The 26,646-nt window shown below is 40.9% G+C and overlaps 4 protein-coding genes across 4 annotated transcripts; 3 read left to right on the forward strand and 1 right to left on the reverse strand.

The window, feature by feature from the left end:
- Positions 1-627: 627 nt before the first annotated feature.
- On the forward strand, positions 628-4,676 carry LOC135610045 (phosphatidylglycerophosphate phosphatase PTPMT2-like). The gene is made up of 7 exons (XM_065103997.1): positions 628-946; positions 1,089-1,342; positions 1,653-1,775; positions 2,311-2,404; positions 2,973-3,055; positions 3,163-3,252; positions 3,956-4,676. Exons 2-7 carry the CDS (start codon positions 1,157-1,159, stop codon positions 4,388-4,390), a joined length of 1,011 nt encoding a protein of 336 aa, XP_064960069.1. The 5' UTR covers positions 628-946; positions 1,089-1,156; the 3' UTR covers positions 4,391-4,676.
- A 317-nt stretch (positions 4,677-4,993) lies between these two features.
- LOC103981518 (bifunctional pinoresinol-lariciresinol reductase 2) lies at positions 4,994-11,319 on the forward strand. Its single transcript, XM_009398269.3, has 5 exons — positions 4,994-5,287; positions 7,572-7,816; positions 7,909-8,043; positions 10,447-10,891; positions 10,980-11,319. Exons 2-5 carry the CDS (start codon positions 7,631-7,633, stop codon positions 11,141-11,143), a joined length of 930 nt encoding a protein of 309 aa, XP_009396544.2. The 5' UTR covers positions 4,994-5,287; positions 7,572-7,630; the 3' UTR covers positions 11,144-11,319.
- Positions 11,320-16,980: 5,661 nt separating this feature from the next.
- On the reverse strand, positions 16,981-17,748 carry LOC135609030 (uncharacterized). Its single transcript, XM_065102118.1, has one exon. The coding sequence runs from the start codon at positions 17,490-17,492 to the stop codon at positions 17,067-17,069; it is 426 nt and encodes a 141-aa protein (XP_064958190.1). The 5' UTR covers positions 17,493-17,748; the 3' UTR covers positions 16,981-17,066.
- A 2,604-nt stretch (positions 17,749-20,352) lies between these two features.
- Positions 20,353-25,210, forward strand: LOC135610046 (nuclear pore complex protein NUP35-like). The gene is made up of 3 exons (XM_065103999.1): positions 20,353-21,098; positions 23,918-24,029; positions 24,572-25,210. The coding sequence occupies exons 1-3, from the start codon at positions 20,473-20,475 to the stop codon at positions 24,908-24,910; spliced, it is 1,077 nt and encodes a 358-aa protein (XP_064960071.1). The 5' UTR covers positions 20,353-20,472; the 3' UTR covers positions 24,911-25,210.
- The last annotated feature ends 1,436 nt before the right edge of the window (positions 25,211-26,646 follow it).

Consider the following 26,646-nt stretch of genomic DNA (forward strand, 5'->3'; position numbering starts at 1 on the left):
GTCTCGGGCCCCCCTGGTCCTCCTTTTCGTCGTGGCATCGAGTTCCAACCAGCTGCCGCCCACCGAATCATCCAAACCCAGAATTCCGACATTGGCTCGCCGGATCCTCGCCCGCGTCGCCCAGCTGGGATCCACTCGGATTCTCCAATCGCCACGCAAGGAGACGTGCGTCGAGCAGGTGAGGCCAGCGGGTACGGTGTGGCGCCTGTTTGGGATATTGATTACGTAGAACGTCGTGCCCCACCGGTGTGGGAAAAAGCCCCGACCGTGGGTCGTAGTTTTCTCCAGTGCCTTCACACACAGAGATCCATCCCACTGCGTTCACACGGTCGGATCATGTTTTCCTCGGGTGCGTTCACACGGCCACCAGTAATCCCGTGCCTCGTCCTCCTTGGGCCCCATCCGCTTTTATGTACAAAAGTCCAGTCGTGGGCCCCACAGTTGTTCCAAGGCGATTACCGCGTCGGCGAGCGAGCTATGGATCTGTCCGATTGGCTGATCGGGCCCCATTCTCTTGGCCACGGGACATAACTCGGCAGTTCTAAAACCCGTCTACGAATACGGAACAGAGAGTCGAGTTTCCGGACACGAGAGACCCCACGACTGATTCTATTCCCGGAACGACCGTCGCTTGCCGTTGGATCATCTATGGACGCCTCCGATCGTGGTTGTTAGAGCCTGGGAGAGTTGGAGACTCCGCCAATGGCTTTATCCACTCCATTAGGGTGGATTTATTCCGGGGGTAATGATCTCAGAAAGCAACAGCGTGTGTAGCGAGCGCTCTCGCCGACCCCAGTGGTACGAGTCCCTTGTTCTTCCTCGTTGGCCTCGTCCAATCCCGGGATCGAAGCGGCTTAATATAGGAGGGAGAAATCTTCGCCACTTCTCCTGTATTCTTGTGCGACTCTCCCCAGATCTGGATCCGCTCTCCGCGCTCCCGTTCGAGGTAATCCTTGCTCCAATCCGTTAAAGTTTACGCCCCACTAGAGCTCTGCCTCCTCCATGGCTTCAGTCGTCGAGGCTTTCCTTCGATCCGCCTTCGACTGGAATGGTTAGACTGATGACTGATGCAAAGTGATCGGCTCTAGTGTCGTGCCGTTGCTACCGCGGTCCGAGAGGAAGAATCGAGCAGGGAGCTAATCTTTACTCGGCTAACATGAGGATCGTCGAGTTGGAGGACGGGAGAGAAAAAGATTCCCGCGGTGGCGAGATTGCGAAGGTTAAGGCGAAGCGAGCGTTAGTTGGCGCGGGCGCTCGGATCCTTTTCTATCCGACCCTTATTTACAATGTAATCAGGAACAAAGTTCAGGCCGAGTTCCATTGGTGGGATGAAATTGATCAGGTATTCTTTCATGCTATACACATGCCTTTATTTCCTTTTTCCTGTCCGGAGTTCCCATCACTGCAATGATTTTTTTTCTGTGGTGGTTCTTAAATTCTTAGGATACTGCCATATACGAATACCTATTGCCAATAGCACTTTGAGTATGCATCTTAGGGAAAATTTGTGTTTAGCATTACGATGCATGCAATCTTACAATATAGTGGTGGATTAATTGTTGGACATTTTTATGCTGTTGAGATATCTAATAATCCGATGGACTGAAAGGCTTTTGCTTACTAATATTTGCCACTCTTTGGACATTTTTCAGTTTCTACTACTTGGTGCTGTTCCATTTCCCAACGACGTCCCTCGCCTGCAGCAGCTTGGAGTTCGAGGTGTCATCACCCTGAACGAACCTTACGAGACTTTGGTCCCATCATCCTTATACATGGTGACTTTTGCCTTCTTGAATGCATTTACTTCTAGAAATGCATTTTCAACTTGAGAATTACTATATAGTCTAAATGGTTTAATAACGACTTATCCATTTTGCCATATGGTAATACCCTTCATTCATACATTTTGTGGTTCTTTGTGCATTGGCTGTGCAGTGAAGTCTGATGGTCCAGCTGAAATATTTACAAATATGTAATTTTATACTAGCCATAGGATTACAAAGGTGAACATGGTCAGTCCTTTCAGGAGATTGAACGAGATTTAACATATATTGCAATTACCACACTAATCTTTTTGAATTCTAATTCAATAATAAGGTCTTAAAGTGATTTCTTTGACCTTGTTTTCCTTGGCAAAACATTCTGTAATTAATTCATGGAATGTCTTGCCACACACTGTATATTGTCTCACTCATTCGTTCAATCAGTCATTCAAATTTTCATTTATTAATGCATTCGTTCATTCATCATTCAGCTGTTTTTTCATTAATGTATTTTTTGTTATTCATTGCCTTTCTTCCTTATTTTCAGGTTCACGGAATCGATCATTTAGTGATTCCTACAAGAGATTACCTCTTTGCACCTTCACTTGTCGACATATATCGAGCTGTTGATTTCATTCATAGTAAGGATTCTGTCTTATCTATATCCTTATGAATAGTAAGAATAATGGAGCCTGCTGTCAGCGAGAATAAAACTATAAATGGAAGGGAACCCTGTTTTAGAATGCTTATCTTTAATTCCACTCAAAGGAATTTCACTGCTATATTATTAAAATCTCTGTGGCATAATAATTGTTTAGTGACACATGGTGAGTTAAGGTATATGGAGTCTAAGCTGGTCATAGTGGCAGTGTTACATGGAGCATTGCATTTGTACCTACGAGACATGCTGGATATGTATCCACAACCCACACACTCGTCAAACACCATTTCAGCATAATTTCATAATATATATATGTATATGTATGTATATATATGTACATGTATATCTATATATATATATGTGTGTGTGTGTGTGTGTGTATTCTCCTTGCTGAAGTGATACTTGGATAAACATAGATGTCAGATTATGTGCATGATATTGTATAATATTTCATATATAGTCTTGTCAAAACTAAGTTTCTGTCCGTATTTCAATTTCTTTTTAGATGTAGAATTGTTGAATGAGATAAAAGCTTCAACCTTCTTTAGGGAATGCATCCTGTGGGAGAACCACATATGTTCACTGCAAAGCTGGAAGGGGACGAAGCACGACAATTGTCCTATGCTATCTGGTACCTTTTCATTCTTAAACTTATAAATTGTATGGAATATTGATTAGCTGATCTATTACTCCTAATGATATAACATAGTGATAATTGTGATTATGTTACAATGTCAGGTGCAGCATAAGAACATGACACCCACAGCCGCTCTGGAGTATGTGCAGTCAATAAGACCCAGAGTTCTGTTAGCTCCATCACAGTGGAAGGTGTGAATCATAAGCACTAATTCATTTTACTCCATGAAAATTATGTTATTTTTGTTGGATCTTGTTGTACAAACATTAAGCTCCATTGCAGTGCAGCTTACGAGCTAGATCTGCCTTTTCTCCGTTCACTTTATGATTTATCTTAAATAAATAATATATCTTATACTTCATATGTATATCTGCCACTTTGTGATTTTAATCACATTCTCAAAGTTGTCAACATTATAGTTGGAAATAGAAAAGTCAACTGCTGTGTTCATCTAACTTTTGTGCATTATAACATATTCAAACTATTATGCTGACCATAGGGAAACAGCCTTTCAAGTTTCAACAGACCAATAGTGCATCTGATGCAGAGAGCTGCATGGCCTAACTTAAAATTGGCTAGTTTGCTATTGTATTGGACACATATGGGTAGCCTGACACAATAAACTTGGGAGGACATCTTGTTGCATTTTGGATCAACTTGTTTATTTTGTTTGTATGAAGTTGAGTAACTCTAAGAGAACAAAGAGGAATCTTGTTTCCAGTATAACTGCTATGAAGATTCTTGCCATACTGAACAATTTAACTTCTGGTACTCGATCACTGATATTTTTGGGCATCATCTTGAATGAAACTTCATTGACATTTGCTATTGCATTTAAGAGTTTCACTACCCTTTTATTTCCTCGCTCACCTGTTTACATATAAAAATTTCCAGGCTGTCCAACAGTACAGCCAGTGCAAGTTAGAATTCCCTGCCATTCGAAGTCCAAGGTCGATAGATTTGCTCACAGGAGATGAAGTGTTGATATCTGAGGCTGATCTTGAAGGTTACAATGTTGGCGAGGATACTAAAGACCTCAGCATCTCATCATGTAAGATGGCTGAAGCCAGTCCCACGATTGTGAAGCATATGACAGAAAGTCCCATCGGAGGGGATGAAGTTCTGATAACCGAGGCAGACCTAGAAGGATATGAAACCTTTATGATTGCTTGTGAAGATGGGAGTCTCTCATCAACTGTGACGACCGCCATTGTGCCTGCACGAACAAGAATGGTGATGAGGAGGCTTTGCTGCCTATGCACTTCCTTGAAATCCTCTGGCAGTAGCCAGGCCGTTGCGAGCCGGTTTCATGAGATCCATGCTTGTTAGATACAGAGAAGAAAACCCATCTCATGCATGTCAATTGCTGCAGGAGAGGTGAGGAGTTCCTACAGGATCATAAGTTTTCCTCCTTTTACCAGCACTACTAGATGAGACCGAGGACAGGAGGCAACCAATCAATGTATGGTCGTTTGGTTTGGTTGCCGAAGCTTTTGGCTTCATAATAATTGTATAGTTCACTCTTTTGGTTTGTTGTGGTGGCATCAGCATTTTGTTTTCATTTTGCAGAACAGTTTTCTTTTCAATAAAACAACCTTTGTTACTTTCTAGGTAACGTCCGAGCTTGTTTTGTCAGAGCCGATATCAGCAGAGTAATCTGAATGCTACTTACTCTTTCTGTCATTCCATCTGATCGATTGCTTTGTCTGAATGCATACTCGTATCTTTTTCACAAACGTACCTGCGAATAGCAATCGATCTTTCTCAGAAATTTCCATCGACAAAATGCATTTGTGTTGCGGGATAAAAATGCAGGCCGAAAGGACACGTGGCCTAAAAAATGTCGGTTCACCTTGGTGGGCCCCGTATTTACATTTACGGCCCAAAATGATTCGTAAATGAGTGGACTTCGAATCTGGGCGCCCCTCTTTCCTCTGGCACTTGGCCGTCCCCGCTACGACGATCGCCGCCCGAGCCTTCCCCATCGCCATCGGATTCCTTTTCCTCTTCCACGATCGGCTCGCCGCCACCCTCGGTTGGCGTGGCGGCAGCCGAGAGCTCTGGTCGCCTCATCTCGCTTTGCCTCCTCTTTTCTTCTCTCGAGCATCCGGGTCTCTGATGCCGTTCGCTGGAATTATTTGCGAAGCTCCCTCCGTTGGAGCGACTACGCATGAAGACATCAGCGTCGGCATCGAAGAAGAATTGCCCGAGGAGCCTGACGTGTAGGTTAGTATATGAGATTCTTTTTCTTCATTGCTTGCATCTGGCAGTTTTGACATAGAAATTATGATCGACGGTTAAATTATTGGAGACTATGGTGGGTGGCTTGTTTTGGTGTTGTCGATGACCAAAAAAAATATATATATATTTGAAAGTTGCAAGAGAGATCGATCTATTTTGAAAGTTTTCGACTCTTATTGTTGGATTTGTTTCTAATGATAACGATCAATTAGGAGATAAAATGGCCATAAGCTTTTGTTCTCTCCCGATGGTAAATGCCTTTGCTTGGTTAGGTTGACCATTGAGATGCTACCCATAGATAATTTGTACCATCATTTTGTTGCTTACAAGCAATTTGATGGATTCATTTTTGTCTATTAATTAGGTCATCATTTTGGCTCCTCCAGTATGATGCTAAGATTGGAAAACAACAGTACGTACTGTATTACTATCTCTATAGAACGAATGATGTAAGGTCATCCTTTTCCCCCCCCCCTTGAATTTGGTGATCAACCAGGAAAACCAAGGATGGGTATACACAGAGCATTTCCCCCTTTTGTTAGAAAGAAGTGGTCATTCTGCATGCAGACGTTATCTGAAATGAAAAACTTGCATTTCCCCCTGTTTCTAGCCTGCGCATGTTTCATAAAAAACTTGCTACTTGCATCCTTGAGAAGATTAATATCATTACACAGCTTATCAATCCTCCCAATTGTTCCAAACAGCAACGATAGTCACCTTAAGGTGATGAACTCTTCCAACAGTGAACAAATGTGTTCAAACTTTAAACCAGATTATACTACAACATCACAAGCCTTCACAAGATTCTCGTCACACTTGATTTCTCAGAGGCTCCGCACGGTAGAGATGACTTTAGGAAATGAGTGAATAGATGGAGCTCTTTTTAAAGTTGTTTGATCGAGACAAGACATCTGTTTCCATCTGCCGTGCATGACAAGTTCAAATGCACAACTATGTATGACCTGACAATTTCTCCCAAAATAAAGATCCCGAGTCGTCTGTGTCTGTGCCTGAGTTGAGTGGCTCGGTCAACAGGATTAGTGCCCGAGTCAAAAAAGGGAATAGATCTACTGGTTGTAGTCTCAACAAACTTGTGAATTCACTCTTAGACACAATTTAGACATTAAAATTTACACAATTTAGACACAATTGATGGGTGTATTAAGATTAAAATTGATTTATAAAAATTTGATGATGATTCAAATTCAATAAAATTACGGGGGTTGTTGCATAATAGCTAATGGGTCTTATTTCAAAGTGTGTGATGCTAATTCGTTTGAGTTATATTAAATAAAACATACATTTTGTCAACTAAGAAATTTGAGCTATTTATTGGATCATAGACTCCTGCGGATACACATGGTTACAATGAGTCATAGTTTGGCAACTTCAGTGTCTAAAGAAGAAGGTGAGTGAGGTTGATTGTCTGATAAGTTGTAAGGTAAAATATCTATGTCCATGTCCTGATCTTTGCATTTTAATAAATGCTCGAGTCTGCTGCTATGACTCGGGATAGAACAAGGTGTTGCCATACAGAAGAAAAAGCAAACAGATTAAGGGGAAATCAATTTCACTCGGAGAAATAAATTCGTAAGCACATATATGATCAGCCAAAGGCTTAGAATAATATCATCGATAATTTCCATTCTGCTCATGTGCGCTAGAGATTTGTTGTTGATGATGAGCTAAAAACAGCAGCAGGTTGGTTATATGCAAGCACTTGTGCGCACATTACCTGATGATGATATGATGAGCGCCTGGGCAGTGCGATTCAGGCAAGTCTTTTGTTGGAGTAGTAAACCAAGTTTGAGGACAGGGAAATAAATGAACTGACATGGTGCAAACTTATAATAGATTTTCTTAATGCCAAAGTGTTAAATCAAACCGAACATTGGCTGAAGATTTCAAATGTCCAAGAACATATAGAGTTTCATCGCATCAAAAGAGGGAGAGGAAATAAGAGACAACTCACTGTTGGCACTGCAGCTACAGAACCTGAGATGACAACACCCGTCTTGACTCTTGAATCCTGACCCTACTGCTTCTGAGAAGAAAAACATTTGAATCAAATTAAATTGAGAAGGCGTAATCTTCGGTCCCAAAGCAGACAGTTGATATATACTTGTTCCTTCTCAAATTAAATTGAGAAGGTGTATGTTGATCCTACCAATCATATATGTGTTCTGTTTCTTCTCGATCAACCATTGATCCGATCTGATCATATACTTATTCACGTCCGCACCCTTAAATTCTACCCTCCTCCTTTAAGTGGGTGGCCGTTGGACCGGTGGATCCTTCTCCTTCTCCCTACCTCAGCGGTAGCGCGTGATGGCGGAGGCAAAGGATCGAGTTCTGATCACTGGTGCGACTGGGTACCTGGGGAGGAGGCTCGTCAAGGCCAGCCTGGCTCTCGGCCACCCCACCTTCCTCCTCTTCCGCCCCGACACCGCCTCAGATCTCGCCAGGTGCCAGATGCTCATGGAGCTCAAGATGGAGGGCGCGCAGCTTCTTCAGGTGATCGACAGATCCTTGATCTGCTGCTTCAAGCGCTACTCTTGCGCGCAATTGATGATGTCTCGCATCTCCGCGCGGCTGCTCGATCGCAGGGATCGCTGGACGATCGCGACAGCCTGATCTCGGCGCTGAAGCAAGTGGACGTGGTGGTGTCGACGATCGCGGGCGATCAGATTCTGCAACAGCTCAAACTCGTGGAAGCCATCAAAGAAGCCGGCACCATCAAGGTATGCCCCATCCATCCCATGCCAAGTTCGTTCCCTCGTTCTCGATCTCATGATATGATGCCTTGGTCTCCGAGAGAACAAACTAACTAGTAGCGCGAGATGAGAATGATCCGATCCGGCTATTGTTTTAGTGTCCGAATGAGGAGAGAGTTCTGCTTCTACATAATGCAAAATCTATAAAAGAATAGTGTGACGTTTAGGATCTCAATCAACACCGACATACGTTCATTTTCTCTGTCGATCGAAACAAAAGGAGGCCACAATCGAGAACAATAAAGATTTAGGCGATGAATCGATATTTCACCTAAACATGAATATTCAGAAACTGCCCACAAACCTATGGAATGCAGTCGGATCGTAACAAATCCACGCCTAGTCGTCTTTATCCTACAAAGAAAAATAGTTAAGGTTTATATTTGAGCTATTAGGCTTTCTAACCGTCGTCCCTTGTGTTAGTTGATTAGAGTTAAGGATAAAAGAGATAACTCACTTAAGAAATAATCCTTAGGACTAGGATTTGGAGCCTTATATAAGTACGTAACTTCCATCTCTTTGCGAGTAAGATCTATCTACAATTGCAGGAACTCCTGTAGCATTTCGAGTGATCTCTCTCAAAGATCAATCTATATAATTCCTCTAGGATTCTATCATTCATGATGCGCGCCAGCTTTGCACACCAACGTTTGGTGGGTTCACTATGCACACCAGCGTTTGGTTGATGCCTATCCGGTGAGTTGGGACAAAAGATGTATTAGTACGGCTCGTGAATGGGGTGATCAGTTCACGCAACTTGTATTTATTATAAATTTAGAGTGATCATTAACTTATCTTTTACTCCAAGAGACCCATTTGTTCGTGGATTCTGGTGGGATACAGCCTGGTGCTATGCTTCTTCATATATAATGATAGTGTGTCCATCATGAAGTACCTACCAGATATATTATTATTGTTTTTGTAACCAATGATAGAGACAGACAATCAATCATCAGTCACTTTACAAGTTGATAGAAACGCAGGCTTCTCATTCACCGTATCACCTTTTTGTTTTTCTTCCTACCCCTACCCTAAAATCCTTTTGGTTTAAATAGTAAAAAAGAAACACATAATTGTGCGCATATATATATATATATATATATATATATATATATATATATATATATATAATAACCGAATATAAAAGAACTTGCATATGAAATGAAACCATAATGGGTATTGATACTCTTTAGAAACTCTTTGTGATGAAAAAAACATTGAGAGTTTATATCTTTATACATATTTGTTTAACTAAAATTAACTGATGTTTATGGAAATGGTTTACCCAAGCATACCGACGGGATCTCACATGATCTTATTATCTGGAGGGACATATATTCTATATTAAAGGATAAATATGTTATTTGTTAGTGAACAAAAGTATTGTGGTTGATTAGTCAGCATGGTTAGGTCCACGGGTTAATGTCGGGAGCTTCTTGTGGGGTGAGTAGGATGGTGAGGTGGTCGCGCCCTCGGGAAAAAATGTTGGCTGACATTGGTCGGGATCTGAGCCAGCTCACTGCTCTCCTTTGTGCGATGGAAGGTATCTCCTGGGTCGGGACGTTCGTCGGTCGGGAGTGACCATTTCAGAGCAACTCGGACAAGAGTCAGGTCGACGAAGTTAGCTGAGCCCTTGTGAGAGAGTGTTGATCCGAGTTTCTCAGTTTGCCGACCCGAGCGTCGTTTCTGGTGGGATGCGTCTCTCCGATTCCGGGATGAATGGCAGCGCGTCCTTGTGTATTGGATGGCAATTCTCGGACCGAGGTGCTCGCCGTTTAGGGGTGTCCGCCTTCCTGCAAAATGGCCTTCGTCGGGTGCTTCCCGACTTTGGCCCCTCTAACGAGCAAGTCAGTGGAGTATTTGATATTAAGTTCTTTTCTCCCCCTCTGGCCGAGCGTCGGCCAGGGGTTTATATACTATTGTGTGAGAATTGGTTGCACCTCGGTTCGGTGTGGTCGTTGACCCTTGTGGGATGGGACGACTTTTCTGACGAGCTGGCGTCTTGGAAGATGCCTGAGCGGCATCAGACGATACCGTCTCGAGCCCTCGGGATAGTTGTGTTGCATAGTATCTCGATACGGAATTTGGCTTGACGTGCGTCACAGGATTCTGATGGCGTGCGGCGTTGGATTCTGATATTGGTTGGGACATGACGTGTGACGTCGATGATGACTCATATGTGGGTTAAAATATGTCATATCACTGTTCTTGAGCTTCCAAGGATACATATGTAGAACATTTTCCTCTCTCTTTTTTTTCCCCCTTCCTGAGACATCATGTGATCGAGCTTTGAAACCAGTATCGGTGTTCAGATTCATCCTGACTCCACTTTTCACAGTAGAAGTTGATGCCGGTAACATATGCTTGCAGAGGTACCTCCCTTCCGAGTTTGGTATGGATGTTGACCGTATGCATCATGCTATGCCCCCTGGCGATAAGGTCTTCAGCGAGAAGCGTATCGTTCGACGAGCTATCGAAGAGGCCAGCATCCCCCACACTTACATCTCCGCCAATTGCTTCGCCGGCATCTTCCTAGCTGGGCTGGCGCAACTGGCAATCTTCATGCCGCCAAGAGACCATGTCAACGTTTATGGCGGCGGGGATAAAAGATGCATATGGGTGGCGGAGGAGGACGTTGCAATGTATGCCATGCTATCGGTCGATGATCCGAGGACCCTGAACAAGGTTCTCTACCTCCGCCCCCCGGATAACATCCTGAGCCAGATGGAGGTCATCGAGATATGGGAGAGGGTCATCGGCCGAAAACTCAGCAAGACGTTTATATCAGAGGATGAATGGCTCTCCCAAATGGACAGTGAGTGCGATTTATGATGCCTTGTGTTGGCTGTCAAGAACTAATAATGGTTCAAGTTTAAAAGTTGTGCTGGTTGATTGTGATGCAGAAATGCCACCATTTGAGCAATCGGCGATGGCACATTTCTGTCATATCTTCTACCGTGGTGAGTTGGACTTCGAGGTGGAAGGGCCGCGTGGTGTGGATGGTAGCGAGCTCTACCCTCACTACAAGTATGTCACGGCCCAAGAATACCTGAAGCGTTTCGTTTAGAACTGGCTCTGCCTCTGCCTCTGCCTCTGTGCACAACAATAAGCTGGTTCGAACTGCCTATGTATCATCAAGTTAATCACTAGGGTTCTGCTATGGAGATCATCTGTGTGTAATCAATATTTGACATCACTAGATTCATCACAGAGTTCACCATGGACTTCCATTCGAGAATACTAGCAGGGACGACTCTGTTTTCCATTCAACAACACCAGGAGTGGTCCATCTCAGTCTCTCCACCTCATCAACGGAGACTAATCTTTTATGTAGCACATATAATACGATGACAAGGAAAGGTATATTAGATGCTGACATCAGGTACATGGACACACAATGAATGATCTACCAAACCCCGGTTTCATTTAGTCTCTGCGCATGCGTTTCTACAGCATAGCTGCTGCTGCCGTCTTTGTTTTCAGAGTTTTCAAAAAAAAGGAAAAGGGATTTCGACTGGCACATGTTCTTCTCATGACTTAAACTTGGAACTTTTTTTTTTTCTAATACAATAGAATGTAGGAAGAATTTTTGAAAAAAGTTTTTTGCGAGAAGCATCCCCGTTTTCAGAATTTTCAGAGTCTCCCTTTCTTTTCTTTTTTTTTTTGTCTAATATACCCCCAACTATCTATATTCTTTCCCTTTTTTTTTTTATTATAGATCCATAGGATGTCTTCTTCGGTTATGGGATATGATCGATCTCAAGAAAGCCACCTCATTCTTCTCGATTGTGGACTTTGGATATTCAAATATTTCTTTTTATATTTTACCTTCATCATAGATATAAAATACCCTCATACTTGAATTTCTTATTTTTCAATATTTATTCTCCAAATAACATGAATCATATTAGTAATTTTTGAAATTCGTACTTCAAATCCAATTAAGATAAAAATATATATATCATTCCTGGAATGAAATTATCAAATGTCTTTTCTAAAATTATCTTTTTAAAAACTATGTAATCGTATTGTTACAGGAAAATATCATCCAAATCAAATCGATGTGGTTTAAGCTCATCTGCGTAAGGTTATCTGAGATACGTCTAAGGTAAAAACGTCGAGCTCCCGAGATGGTTGTTTGATGTGTCTTCGAGATAAAAATGTCAAACTCTCAGGGAGATCTTCTAAAATGCCACATGTATGAAGATTGAGGTTAGGAGAGGTTTTCCAAACTAGACTCTTTAATAACTTGAGGTAAGTGAGTGCAGTAAAAAGATAGTCTTTAATAACCTTTGATAATTTTGATTTAGCTTTTTATCCACATAAGTAACAAAGTTAGAGACAACCTATAATTGTATATCTTGGACTGATATTCACACGAGTAGATCGATGGAGGGTAGGTTTTGTCTCCTTTCTTCTAGCTTATATGCCACATGAAGGATATATGTTAAATGATAGTTTATTAATAATATCATCGCTATCATTTGTCTCCTCTTGAAGGTGTCATTTTGAGGCTTTTTGGTAAGGGTCTTGAAGCATAATATCTAGCCTATTCGACATATCAATTATATATTTCTTTAATTACTTTTTTGAGGGGGAGTACGGGGTTTCCGACCAACATATATTGGGCACACCTAAAGAGGGACTGAGAACTCATCTTCCTCGTCTTGAGTAGTGAGGCAATCAATATGCGTTGACTAGCCCACCCACCTCGAGTGGAAGGAGAGGTCGACACTCGACTCCTCCTCCATGGTCGGTGGAGGAGGTTGACACCCGACCCACTTGTCTCGGGTAAAGAAGGGGGGTTGGTGCTTGACACACTTACCTTGAGTGGTAAGGGGAGTTGGTGCTCAACCCCTCCACTTCGAGCTAGCATTAAGGGAGTCGAGTTATCTCGACCTCTATGTCTCGAGCAAGCCTCACTTTAGGTGGGTTAGGCTTTCTCGATTCGATCTGACTTATGCTTTAATGGCTCTCTTCAAGTGGGTTGAGTTTTGCTGACTCATGCATCTCAATTATATTTTATCTTATGCTTATTAGAACCCTTGCAGATTCTAAACTTGGGGTTGATCTCTTTAGGGGATCGACCTCCTTGGAACTCTATAGGGGTTCCTCCCTCCAAGTTGCTGCTCAAAGGCTACAGAAAATATTCATCTATTGCTTATTAAAAGAGGAGAAATACATGGCTATTTATAGGGCTTTAAACCCTAACTCCTAATAGGACTCCTACTCAAGACTCCTACTTATAACCAACTCCTAACAAGACTCATACCCAAGAATCTTATTCCTTTACAACTCATAATTCTTCTCTAAGAAACAACCTCCTAATCTTAGCTGGCCTCTTCACCTCTTTAATAGGGGTCGGCTTAGGTAGGTCTTACATGAATGCCCTTCTCAATTAGGACTCTTCTAGCTAGAGTTCTAACAATGCCTCATATTATGACAAATTTCTTCTTATGTGAGTCAAGTTTTCCTAACTCATATATCTCAGACATATTTTTTCTTGTGTCTCCCATCACGGTAGGTTTCTTTCTATGTAAGTTAGGTTTTATCGGCTAATGCTTCTTAGGCACATTTTGCCTTGTGTTTCCCATCGCGATGAGTTTCTTTTAAGGTGGTCTTCACACATTGATCACTTTTATACTTTTCAAGATAGTCCTTCATCAATTAGTATATATTTGAATTTGACCCAAAGGAACACTTTGTCTTCAATATAAGAGAAAGAGATTGATCCATTCCCTATAAATCCCCTCTAGTTATAGGGTGAGGCTCATTCTCTTATTTAAGCCTCTATAGTCCATGAGCTTCTTCTTAGCCTTCACTTTTTCCTTCAATGCAACTTGGTCCTTTATCTATTTTTTTAAGGTGGGTTGATTCTCGGGCTTCTAGTCGTCTAGGTATATTGGCTCTCCAATATCTCGACCTTCCAATGCTCCAATATCAAAGATTTTTTTTCGCCTTTACAAGTTGGGATGTCTTTCTTGTTAAATCTCAAAATTTGATAATGAAATTAATTAATGAGTTTATGGAATTAATATACTTTTTAGATAAATGAAGTAGGAAAATGCTTCGATTATAGAATTAAACCACAAAAGGGCTGATTATTGAATAAAAGAGTCAAACATTATGTCAAAAAATTATTATGTCAAAAGTTAGACGTTAAGCCAAAGGATTAATCGGCGTGTTAAAGATCAAATTTTATATTAAAGGTTTAGGCATCATGCTAAAAAAATTGGATATTTTATGAAAGATTAGATATCATAGAAAAGCTGACATATCGATGGAATACTGATATACCGATGGAAAAGACGATATGCAAAAGGTTTAGACGAAGTATTAAAAGATTAAATGATATGCCAAAAGAGCATACAATATACCAAAAGTTTATAAATACGTCCAATAGGTGGTTGATTTATCAATATCTTAATTGAGGATATTTTGGGTCAATTTAAATAAGTATTGGGTTGAAATAAAGTCCACTTATTAAGAAAGTCATTGAACTTAAAGTCGAGCTGAATTGGGCTAGTTAAAAAGCCAAACTGATAGCCTAAAATAGGCCAAGGTGGTGGTACTATCAGGCCTAGGCAGTAGTATTGCCTAAGTTAGTTGACATACATCGTTTGTGCTCTGTCAACTTTTTCAATGATGATACTACTTGTGATGATGATTGTACCACATAGGGTATCAATAGTACAACCCAAAATTTAAATTTGTGATATAGTATGGTCGAAGTCTATATTGACGATGTTAAAAATTACGATGGTAATACCACCATGTTAGTGGTAGTACCACTTGTATCTCAAAATTTTGAGAATTTAAATTTTTAGCTTAAAGTCTTTTAGGACTAATAAATACTCTATTAGGGCTTAATTGATATAACATCCATTATGAGATACAACATCCACTCGACTCATCGTCTACAGATGTACTATGCCACTATACCATAGTCCATAGACGATACAGGGAAATCTAATCCATTGAATTTGTTTGTCCTTAATTATTATGTATCTATAATCCCTCATCCATCTAATATCCCAGAGATCGTATATTAGACATGGTGTTGTCAGGCTCATACGGTTTCTACTCGAGTCTCGCTTTAATCGGATTCTCTTGGAGAACTCATTCTCTCTTAATTCGAATGACCCTAGCCAGGGATTTACCTAAGTAGGAATACATGAAATATTCCTCTTATGACACCGAGAGAGGATAATCCTCTATCGACACTCAATAGCCCTCGTAAGGTTGGTTGTCACTCCCGATGATCGGTTGTGTTAGATCTAGAACTTCAAAACCTATAAGTCCGGTATCAAATAGTGGAGTACTCATATAAGACATCCTTATTATCTTAAGTTTAAAGACCAGATACATCATTAGGATGATAGAATCACTGTATAACAATAAGGCATCATCAATCATCCAACATTCCGTGAGCGGATCAATCAGTGAACTCATTCTCTAATGAGTACCGTATCTCTAGTGTCCTCACATGAGCAACTATGAGACTAGCTACCTCCATCATATGAATATGTATATAGTACACCAGTCTATTCTGATTATCTTGATATCTCTTACGAGTAACATATGACTATGATTATTTAGGATTTGTGTCTAAAGGTCAATTAGTCTCATTATCGTGATCTCATCACGATCCGGTTCTTATTGCACAGATCCATGGATATCACAATATATACATGCAACAAACAATATAAAGTGATAAAATATCAAATAATATAATATACAAAAAAAAGTACATATCATGCCACTATGCTATCACTCATATGATTGTCTTGCAAGACATCTATTACTAGCAGTTAGGAGCTTGAGGTGGGTGAGTGTAGTCATCAATAGTAAAAAAAAACCCCTTAACTATGTGAAAAATAAACTTTTATACTTAGTAGTGAAGGAACAATATATTATGTGGAATATTCTTTGAGGGAATAGCTTTTAACCGTCTCTAACAATCTTAATTTATTTTTTATCCACATAAGAGACAAGGGTGAAGACAACTTATACCCACCTATTTTGGACCGATGTCCACACGGGCATACCAATGGGGGACAGCATTTGTCTCCTTCTTCTAACTTGGATGTCACATGAAGGACATATATCGGATGATGATTGATTGATAATATCTTTCGTATCATATATAAAAGTGTATATATTGAGTCTTTTATATATGTTTAAAGTCCGTACCATATTAATGAACATAAAAGATTTAAAAACGAATAAACTTATGTGTCACATCATATCATTAATATAATATCTCATCAAGAATTTGAGGTACTAATATTTTTTGTGGTGTTGTAATATTTCTATTTAATTCTACCCATGAAATGGTTTCAGATTTATAAAGTCTTATAAAAAATTAATAAGTGCGTTATTATTAATTTAATTTCAAGTATTTTAAGTTAATGATTTATTGTTAGAGTAAAAAATTATTCATGAACGAAGCTAAAGTTTATGTTTTTTTTCCTTTCAAAACCACCACAAGGTCAGATATCAGCTTAGGTTGGTAAATTACTCTCTCAAGCAGGGTTTTAAGTCCATAAATCATCGCAAATTTTCCTATACGTCATAAAAAAAATTCAAATAATTATGTCATCGAAAATGAAACAAGCACCCATAAGCATGCACTCTCCAAAAGCGAGGGACTGTAGGTTGAGAGGCACTTCCATGTCGTTGTGTGCGTGATTCACGAAGTCCCTGACCCGCTCCCCTCATTGGCAGTACATATATCAAACCAAACCATGCATTAATCCATCAACTTAGTACAATTAGAAGCTGCACTAAGGAAGCATCTGCTGATACATGCCCGCAGACTTGGCGTGCAAACTGCTGTGACACAACAAACACCGCCGACTGCAGACATGGTATCAAGAAACACACCTACTACCGTAGTATATTACAGTACTCAGCCACCTCCCCCACGCAATGAAACGCATCACCGATCTCTCAACGTAAGGGAAGCAGATGAGACGTGGAAATATCGATCACTGGACCTGCGACTGCTTGATGTTGACATCCAATCTGGGACCGCAGCTCATCGCCCTCACGATCTTGGACCCCGGCACGTCCGTGATGGTCCTGCGCTCGGAGCTCTTCCTCGCTATATCCCTCATGGAGACGGCCAGGGAGAGCTTGGGGTTGAGCCGGGTGGTCCGGTTGAACTTCTTGCAGAGGGACATGTGCGTCTCCAGGGCTTGTTCCTTTGTGACCGCCGGCGTCCGCTTCATCTGCTCCTTGACCGCCTCCGAGCACAGCCCGCAGATCCATATGCCGTGGAAGAACTCCTTGATCCGTTTGATGTACCTCGGAGTGCAGTCCTCGGAGATCCCGCAGCACTCGCACTCCACGCTCTGCACGTCGCTACCGTTCGCCTGCTCCTTCAGCTCCTCCACGATCTTGTTGGTGTTCATGATCGACACGTCCGATGAGACCCTTAGAAGCGCTTCATCCTTCCGTTGTGTCAGCTGTTACGTCAATAAGAAGAATAGGAATGATGAAGCAGTACGGAGACTTTCTTTACGTAAGGAAATCAAAAGAAAGACTTGCATGCACAGATCTTGAAGTAGGTGGCCCATTCGCTAACCGATAGATACCGATGATGGTTTTCGAGATCAAACATAGGGGAGCATGCATACGCGCATGCGTAGCAGCAGAGAATGGCAGAACGGAAAAGATATCACTATGAGAGTACTTCACCCCACCTTGACATTAGTAGGTCTTGCCTCCTCATGCCGGTGTGTCTTTTTTCTCGAAAAATGATGGTAATAATGATAGTTTACCTTGCAAATTAAGGATGAGACCTGCTTCTTGCTCTGTAAAAGATCGGACTGCCTTGCAACACGAAACAACAGACTTCTATTCTACCATCCTTGGGGTGGAAGGGAAATGCTAAGATATTGATATTTTTGCGTTTCGAGGGCAGGATAACCTCCGAGAAGATGATGGGGTGTTAATAAGAACAAGAAGCACAGATATGGATCACAGGTTTTGATGCTATATGAGCAGCCTACTGCAAAAGATAGATAAAGATGTATCTTTTAGTTAAGCACTTGCTTCGCCATTAAATAGCAAATTGTAACAACTGGATGTCTAGATTGATTGCAAGTGGATGATGATTGAAGTCATGGAAATTATCTTATTACAGTGGATCATAAATTGTGGAAATCCATCATCGTCCAACTCAAACTTGGATACAAAATGATCAGTAATGAAGCTGCAGCAGCAGCAGCAGCAACTACGACGACAACAGCAAAGTGATAGAGTGATGATTACCTTAGAGTGGATCAGGCGTGGCTCTTGCTCTCCACCAGAAAGCTTGGAGTACTGCATGTCCACTTGAGACTCGAAACAAGGGAAGCTTCGGATGCTGTACTACTTAGTAAGATGGCGTGGGGCTGCCTTGCCTCTTCTTATAGATGCGAAAAGCAAGATAGTTTACGAATGTACAAGGGGGGAAGAACCTCCAAGGTGGTGGGATGGTCATCTCGAAAAGGTTACACAGTGTTCAGATTAGGCCTTTTGCTTCGACGTACGTGAATGACCTTCTGCTAAAGCGAAATAAAGATGGATCTTATTTATGGTTACGGAAGGCTCGCTTCGCCATTAAATACCAAATTGCAGCAACCGGCGGCCGAGGTTGCAAGGAGGCACTGTGGCAGGGCGTGTGAGTTCAGACACTGGCCTGCACCACCTATGTGGGAGAACCAAACATTGGAGATGAAAAGAATTTATCATCAAAAGTGTATGGAATGTTAAACTTGTCGAGATCGATGCCCGTGATCTGCTCACGAGCCGCGGGCTGAGGTTTTCAGCCATGGAAGCTTTTTTCTCCGGGCTCACCTTTTAGGTTCATGGTCTTTTTCCTCCGTTTGCAACTGGATATTTTCCTGATCTCCATCAGTCATGTAAATTGTATCGGTAACAGGAAGAAGGAGAAGTAGAAGAAGAAGAATCAAAGAGGGATGAGTATTAAGGATACTTACAGCTGCATTTAGTTTCCTCAAGTTGTTGTGGTAGCTTTAAGCCCAGGGAGCATTGATGAATCATGTGGCAAACAATGTGCTGAAATTTAAATTTCTCTTTCTCGTGAGATCTAGATTTCATTTTAGATTTTAGCCTAAAGGCTGTTCATGCTGCATCACAGAACCCCTCTCAGTTAGATATCATCAGAAAACCTGGGTGTTTGAGGTGCTCATTCTTGCCTACAACCATGGGAAACAAGAACACATAAAATATATATATAGTGTTGGGAAGTCAAAAGTGAAATCTCAGATGCAAAAGAGTTGATAGAAGATTTACGTGATTCAACATTGGAAACCAAACCAAAATTTTCACCGTGGAAGGTACAGCACCCTTGAATTAAAATTACAAAATTCTTTTGAAATTTCTTTTTTTATTTTTTTTCTCTCGATCCTCTGTAAATTCATTAGAGCTCTCGCATCGCATGAATATTCAAAGTTTTCTTTTATCACAAATGCTCTCCAGATGTGCATAAAGTATAAATACAATAATAATAATAATAAATAATAATAATAATAACAAGCCTTAGTTTTTAGGGATTTTTTCCTTCACCAAGAATTCCTTTTTAGTATTGCTAGGATAAATCCTATACTCCAAGGATTCTGACTCAACGAATCAAAAAATACTTGGCTAACTCCTGCAAACACTAATGGTTGCCGTGAGAAGGTCTCCGGTCCTCCTCGTCTCTGCTCTTTCCTCTATCTTGACGGCTGTTAACGCATGAAAACAACTCGTACGGGGTAGCTCGTCCTAATCCCAAAGATATGGGGGTAAATCCGTCTTTCACTCGTTACGAGCGCGTCCTTTACGCCCTCGGATAACCAATGGCCCAGCGCAACCCATCCCCTACCTCCCGAAACTGCCCCTACGGTGATGTTCTCAGGGTGAAGTCGCGAATTCTCAGCTTCTGGTGACCCAAGTCTCCTCGTCTTCTCTGACCTTTTTAGATCTGTATCAACTTAAAGAGCACGACATGGAAAAAGCAATGCAGGGAGGCGGCCTTTAATGGGTATGCATGACCATACCATTTGAGAGACAAGGACATGACGTCACATGGCTGTCCGTCTCAGCCCCTGTACACACTATTTCGCTCTCCTTGCTTAAGCGGGCCGGATCGCACTTGAGAGCGTCAGGCCCAAGCTGGCCCACTACCAAACACCTTGGCCCGCGTTCCGAACTCCCATGTACGGGGAAGGAATTGATATTTATGTTCTTTTGACACGTAACAATTTCCCCAAAACCGCGGTATTTCCAAAGGGGCTCAGTTGTTTGAAATTTCCCCACCATTATTTTCGTCCAATTATTTAGGGTTTAGGGTTGGAGAGCAGAAGTGGAAGAGGAAGAGGAGAGGATAGCGATTGATCGAAGACCATGAGCTCCCCGATGCCGCGAAGTTCCAAGCCAACGCGGCTGTCTCCCTTCTTCCGCGATCTCGCCTCGCCGATCTCCCCTCACCACCGCCCCGTCGGTCGCTTCGCCACCCCCGGCCAAGCCGCCGCCGTCTCCGCCCTCTGGAAGGAGAACCTCGCCGGATCATCCGCGGATCCCCCTCCGCCTCCCGTCTTCACCCTCGATGACCGCGCTGATCTCTCGCCGGAGGTCGGCCTCGGCGAGCTGCCGCCGCCCTCGCCGGTGTCCCCGACCAGCACCCGGAGCCGGACGCCTCCCCCCCGGCCGAATCAGAAGGGATATCCCTCCCCTTCTCCGTCCCTCTCGTCGTCTTCCTTCGTCTTGAGAACCAGGGCTGAGGTGATTGGTTCTGGCGTCGCTAACGGCCGAGGGCAGAGCCCTGAGGGTTCCATCTGGATGGCCTCGCCGAAGGCCGACGGAGGAGAGCGAGAGATGGGCCAGGGTTCTCCGGTGGATGGGGTTGTCGAGTCCGGTGCGTTGATGGTACTCCCACCCCCGCTATCGAGAGAGATCGCGAGGCCAGAGCCACAAGGATATGGCGTGCAGAATGGAGGGCTTGATGCAGACGAGTGGGTTACTGTTTTTGGGTATGCACTCGATTCTTCCTTCTCCTTTGTTATGGTTTGCTGTTAAGTCTTCTGCACTTTCTATTAAACTAATTGTATGTATGAATCTAATAACCTCAGATTGATTAGATCTAACTCGAAGCACTGATAAGGGTAAAAAGTTTACTGGTTAAATGTGGTCTGGGATAAAAACAGGAAGCTAAGCATGCATATCAGTTATTAGTACATGGCAGATTACTAGATCAAGTTAGGTTGGTGAGGCAAAATTTTGCAACGTTGCTGCTCCATCTCATGTCATCAGAACCAGGAAATATTGGTCATTTGTTCTTTAAATTTTCAGTAGCGTATGGGGAAGTGATACTGAGCCAGTGCAGCATTAGCAGGGAGCATAAGGATTTTCAACAGGAATTGTCCTGGTCTGAGGAATTGTTCAGGGAATTCTGATGCTTTCGAGTTGAGAAAGACAATATGCTGCTGCGGTGTGTAATGTTTGGATTTAAAGAAAGTAGTAGGTTGTTTAATAATGAGATTACCGATAAACAAGCTGTCAGGTTGAAGTTTGTCGATAACTTTGATGATGGTCTCAAGTGGTGAGTCTATTTATGATGTTTGAAGTGTGATTTCAACTACTGGTTAACGTGCATTGTACTGATTGATATTTATCAGTTCGATAAGGACTGGTATTGTATTAACGGTTGGTATTCAATTTTTTAATATCTTTTTATTGATATAGGATGGTTTTGGATTGGTATACTATATAGTATACTGATATCATACCAATCTATTAGATTACTGAAACTACTACCAGATAGAGATTCGAAATCTTTCTCTGAGATATGAGTTTTTGTTGTTTATTGAGATTGCAGCATTGACACTTAATACTTGGTGTTTGGAGTGGTAGCTTCTTGTTGTTCTGCAAGTTGGTTGTGATTATTCATGGTGAAGGGTGTTTCTTTCTTTTAGCAAGTTGTGGGTGATGATTTGTGTTGTTAATTTTAAATTCTGGAGTAGAATAATATCATTTAGAGTGCCACCATTTGATTCTCGATTCAATTGGTGGCGAAGGTTGGTGTCAGTTGGGAGTTGTGTAGTCTTTTGGAGTATGTATTTTTACTGTATACCTGCTGCATACTGTGCAGTTGCACAATTTTAAGGTTGGATAAGATTATGTACACTGACTCTTCCCATTCCACATTGGTCGGAACCTCATGCACTATTCCATTTGCAGAATTTATTCATAAGTAATTACCTACTGAAAAAAAAAAATGCTTAGATTGATAGTTTTGATATATTGGCTTGTGTAGGGATCTTGAACTAGATCTATATGTCCAGAGTGTCTTTAGGATTTAGATGATGTTAAATAGTGGTGGCAGCCTTTATGTATACTGACTCTTCCCAACCCCACATTGGTGGGAACCTCATGCACTATTCCATTTGCAGAATTTATTGATCAGTAATTTCCTACTGAAAAAATGTTTAGATTGATAGTGAAAAAAATGCATAGATCGATAGTTTTGATATATTGGCATGTCTAGGGATCTTGGAACTAGATCTATATGTCCAGAGTGTCTTTAGCATTTTGATGATGTTAAATGGTGGTGGCAGCCTTTATTGATACTGACTCTTCCCAACCCCACATTGGTGGGAACCTCATGCATTATTCCATTTGCAGAATTTATTGATCAGTAATTACCTACTGAAAAAAATGTTTAGATTGATAGTGAAAAAAAATGCATAGATTGATAGTTTTTATATATTGATGTGTCTAGGGATCTTGGAACTAGATCTATATGTCCAAAGTGTCTTTAGCATTTTGATGGTGTTAAATGGTGGTGGCAGCCTTGTGCATTGTTCAATATTGCATGCATAGGGCTTTTTCCTGGGGGAAAAGAAGTAGTGTAGAGCTTTCTGTGTATTATTTTTTGAAGTTCCCCTAAGTTTTAAATTTAAGTTGTATGTATTATTTTTTGTCAATATTGAAGATTATCCTGATATTTTCACTTTAGGTGCTTTTGATGCACTTTGTAGCCTTTCTTATTGATTATCATTCTGTTGATTTGCTTATACATCTAGACCAATGTTGAAAAGTTCACAGGTCTATATTTCAAGGTTAGTTATTTACAGTATATCTAGTATTTTGCTATTAAGGCTGCACTTCACTTGAAATTCATCCATGTGTATTTATGCTACTAGCTTTCACTGTTTGTTTTATATGGAGGGTAGATTTTCTTACGTTAATTGGTTTGTGCAAATTTTACAATGGTATTCAATATCATTCTTTTACATGTTTGTCCTGTAATTGACTTACTATATCTTTCATTAAATATGCTTTGTTTGCTACCTCATTAAAAGGCCTCTTAGTTGATTATGGAATTGGAGAACATTATGATCTGCCTCATACAAATGTGTAGACAGTACGTTGCCCACAAGACATTTCAAACAATATTAACTCTTTCTTTGTTTTCACCAGTATTTTTTTCTTTACTGGTTTTGAATCAGAACCTGTAAACCTTAATCCCTCTAGAACATTTAGTTAACATGATCAGCTTATGTTTCATCTAGCTTTTTCTTATGTTGTTTGGATGTCCATATTGGTGGTTTCTTCTTGAGTTGGATAAGTGGATTTTTTTTTTAAGATACTTCAACACTTCAGTATTATAGATACATTAAACATTGGGAATATCATCATGTAGGTTCATTCAGAATACATGTCTAGACAATGATTCTCAAATTCTGTTCAAGATTTATTTTAGGGTATCTAATTGAGAAATACTTCTATAGTTTTTGGATATTAATTCTTACATCTAATGCATGAATTATATTAATCATGGCTTTTTCAGATTTTCCCCTGATCACACCAACTTGGTGCTACGTGAGTTTGAAAAATGTGGTGTCATAGTAAAACATGTACCTGGACCAAGTGATGCTAACTGGATACACATTTTGTACCAGGTAACTAATTTCTGTTTATTCTTTATCTTTCAACTTGTAAAGATAAGAATTTTGTTTGACTCTAATTTTCCACTAAGAACAATTGACTATTTAAAATTATTTTCTTTGCAAACTGCTCCATAGTTGACCATTCTAATGTTCTTGTGACTGAAAGTCGGCTTCATTGGGTAGAGTAAGACGTATTTGGTCTTCAATTTTATTGTTAGTTGAATAACAATTGTAGAATTTTCTTTTTGTTGCAATGAACCTAAGACAAGGATTATTAGTGATCTTCGTTCATCTTCAGAGTATGTCAGATTGACAAAGTTGTCAACAAATTTGCATGTTAAATGGGTTCCTGAAATAGTTGCACTGGTGTTTTCAATCATTATATTATCAGTGCATTAGTGGCAATCCCTTGTCGTTCTGTTGTCCTATAGTAGAATATTTTGTCTCATGTTTGTCACCAGTTTTGGATGTAACTGCTATAGAATGGGTGATGTTTCCCTGTCACTTGTTGCATCTCTTATCACAAATAAATTTCTTATCCTCTTATCATGCAGAACCCGTATGATGCTCAGAAGGCTCTCAAGAAAAATGGTATGCGGCTAAACAGTCTGTTGATTGTTGGGGTGAAACCTGTAGATCCAGTGCATCGTCAGCTTCTTAAGGAAAAAATAAACAGAAGCAATCATGGAGGCTTCATGGTTTCATTACCCTCAAAATCAGCTGCTTTAAATAGCTCAGCAACTTCTAATTCATCAGGAATCCTTGCTCGCTCCTATCAACCAAAGACCAGCTCAAATGTCACTACTGGTAGCTTCAACCGAGCAACAGGATCTATTGCAACTCCAGCAAAATCAGTTGTATCAAAAGTCATGGACCTGATGTTTGGGATATAAATTGGACTTGGATGAACATCTATCTACATTGATTACTTTGGCTCTTAAGCCTTTCTTTTCCTCTTTGAAGTTCTGTTGTAGATGTTCTTTCCATGTATCTGATGTAGTAGTCTGATGTCATTTCACCGGAATTTGTTTCATAGGACTGACTGCCTAGGAATGGCTGAGGGTAACAAAAGCAATTTGATCATGGACAGGATTTGAAGTACTGGTAATGCGTCTTGATGTAAAATGTAAACCCTATCTGTTTGTATCATGAGTGTTATAATGTATCACTAACGTATAGCTCCCTTGTCACAATCCAGAAAATGAGCAGCACTGTCCTGCAATGGATTTGCATGTTCAACTGTACCATTTGATCGTTTTTCCTAATTCTTGAATCATAATACCGAAGTTAATAATATTTTTTTTTGTCGTGTTGTGTGCAGTGATACTCGACGATCATTCAGAAGAAGGATCTCACATTTCCATGCATCAGAAGGTACGTCACCGGTTGATTACTGCATGAAACAGTGCATCGATGCTGTGGCATCTTATGAGAGAACTCTTGGTTGCAAGGAAAAGCTATCTCAACTGATCTCATCTTTAACATCAATGTTTGTGCCTATCATGCATCGTGGCTCTGCAGTTCTCAGGCAAAATTTCAGCAACTTCAATTTGACGAATGTGTACATTCTGAAAGATCATCATTATTTCCAGTCTCCGAGGCCCATTGACAAGATTCTTCAGTACAAGCTTATCCACCATTTGAGTTTAAAAGATCACGCATCTCAAGGCAAGACCATGACGCTGATCGCGTGCTTTGTATTCATTTTAATGCCAGGGATGTGGGAACCGTTCCTGTAGCCTCGTTCGTTGTCTGTCGCAGCCTTGGCCGGGCATCCGCCACTACCGGTTGTTCTGCCACGCGTCAGGTAGACGACTTATGGATGAGAGAACACGCGACCGGGAAGTAGCTGTCGTCGGCGGCGAAGGTGAGAATACCAATGCGCGGTGAAGTGAGAAAATGATGTAATATAAAATTTTGCGTTGTCTTTGAATGCGACGCTTAATTCATTCATTCGCTTCTATGTTTACAGCTGATATTTGCAATCACCGAAGACCATTGCCAGGTGTAGCGATGATTTGCCAGCCTCGGTCCATTGCGACCTGTGGACTCTTACCACGACACTTACCGATGCATTGCGAGCCAACTATATGCTACATATCTCTTTATCGTCTTGATTTTTAAACTTCAAAATTTTATATTAAAATTTTTATAAATTTTATAAAAAAATAAAATTTTTATTTTTATTTATTCTAACATCGTTAGTTTTATCATTGAAGATATAACATGTGACAACATGTGTATAAATGACCTAAAAATAATAGGTAAAAATATAATTTTAATGATGGTGATAGACAATGATACTGTGGGTAACTATTGTAGTGATGGTCAATGAGAACAACATGGTGGTTGGTCTTGTTAATATCGATCCAAACATCGACGATGAGGAAGAAGAGAAAACAAAACATTAAGGCATCTACATTTGCATTAGAGGACGAAGAGGAGACAAGTGAGGTAGAGCAATGCAGCGTCAATACAAATACCTCACCTACCTCCTCTTCCTCTAACGTAGATATATCATTGTTCTGTCTTCTCTTCCTCTTCGTTGATGTTCAGATCGACATCGGTAAGATCGATCATCACATTGTTCTCATCAACTACCATCATAACAATCATTTACGACACCATC

Source organism: Musa acuminata, chromosome BXJ2-4 (genome assembly GCF_036884655.1).
Source record: "Musa acuminata AAA Group cultivar baxijiao chromosome BXJ2-4, Cavendish_Baxijiao_AAA, whole genome shotgun sequence".
Classification (NCBI taxonomy): domain Eukaryota; kingdom Viridiplantae; phylum Streptophyta; class Magnoliopsida; order Zingiberales; family Musaceae; genus Musa; species Musa acuminata.

What these genes read in the sequence shown, in the direction of transcription:
- LOC135610045 (XM_065103997.1), top strand. Translation starts at nt 1,157, where the DNA reads ATGAGGATCGTCGAGTTGGAGGACGGGAGAGAAAAAGATTCCCGCGGT. An exon ending in AGCTGTTGATTTCATTCATA is followed by an intron (nt 2,405 to 2,972) that starts GTAAGGATTCTG and finishes AACCTTCTTTAG; the next exon opens with GGAATGCATCCTGTGGGAGA. An exon ending in CAATTGTCCTATGCTATCTG is followed by an intron (nt 3,056 to 3,162) that starts GTACCTTTTCAT and finishes TTACAATGTCAG; the next exon opens with GTGCAGCATAAGAACATGAC.
- LOC103981518 (XM_009398269.3), top strand. Translation starts at nt 7,631, where the DNA reads ATGGCGGAGGCAAAGGATCGAGTTCTGATCACTGGTGCGACTGGGTAC. An exon ending in AGGGCGCGCAGCTTCTTCAG is followed by an intron (nt 7,817 to 7,908) that starts GTGATCGACAGA and finishes GCTCGATCGCAG; the next exon opens with GGATCGCTGGACGATCGCGA. An exon ending in ATGGCTCTCCCAAATGGACA is followed by an intron (nt 10,892 to 10,979) that starts GTGAGTGCGATT and finishes ATTGTGATGCAG; the next exon opens with AAATGCCACCATTTGAGCAA.
- LOC135609030 (XM_065102118.1), bottom strand. Translation starts at nt 17,492, where the DNA reads ATGAACACCAACAAGATCGTGGAGGAGCTGAAGGAGCAGGCGAACGGT.
- LOC135610046 (XM_065103999.1), top strand. Translation starts at nt 20,473, where the DNA reads ATGAGCTCCCCGATGCCGCGAAGTTCCAAGCCAACGCGGCTGTCTCCC. An exon ending in GAGTGGGTTACTGTTTTTGG is followed by an intron (nt 21,099 to 23,917) that starts GTATGCACTCGA and finishes TGGCTTTTTCAG; the next exon opens with ATTTTCCCCTGATCACACCA. An exon ending in GGATACACATTTTGTACCAG is followed by an intron (nt 24,030 to 24,571) that starts GTAACTAATTTC and finishes CTTATCATGCAG; the next exon opens with AACCCGTATGATGCTCAGAA.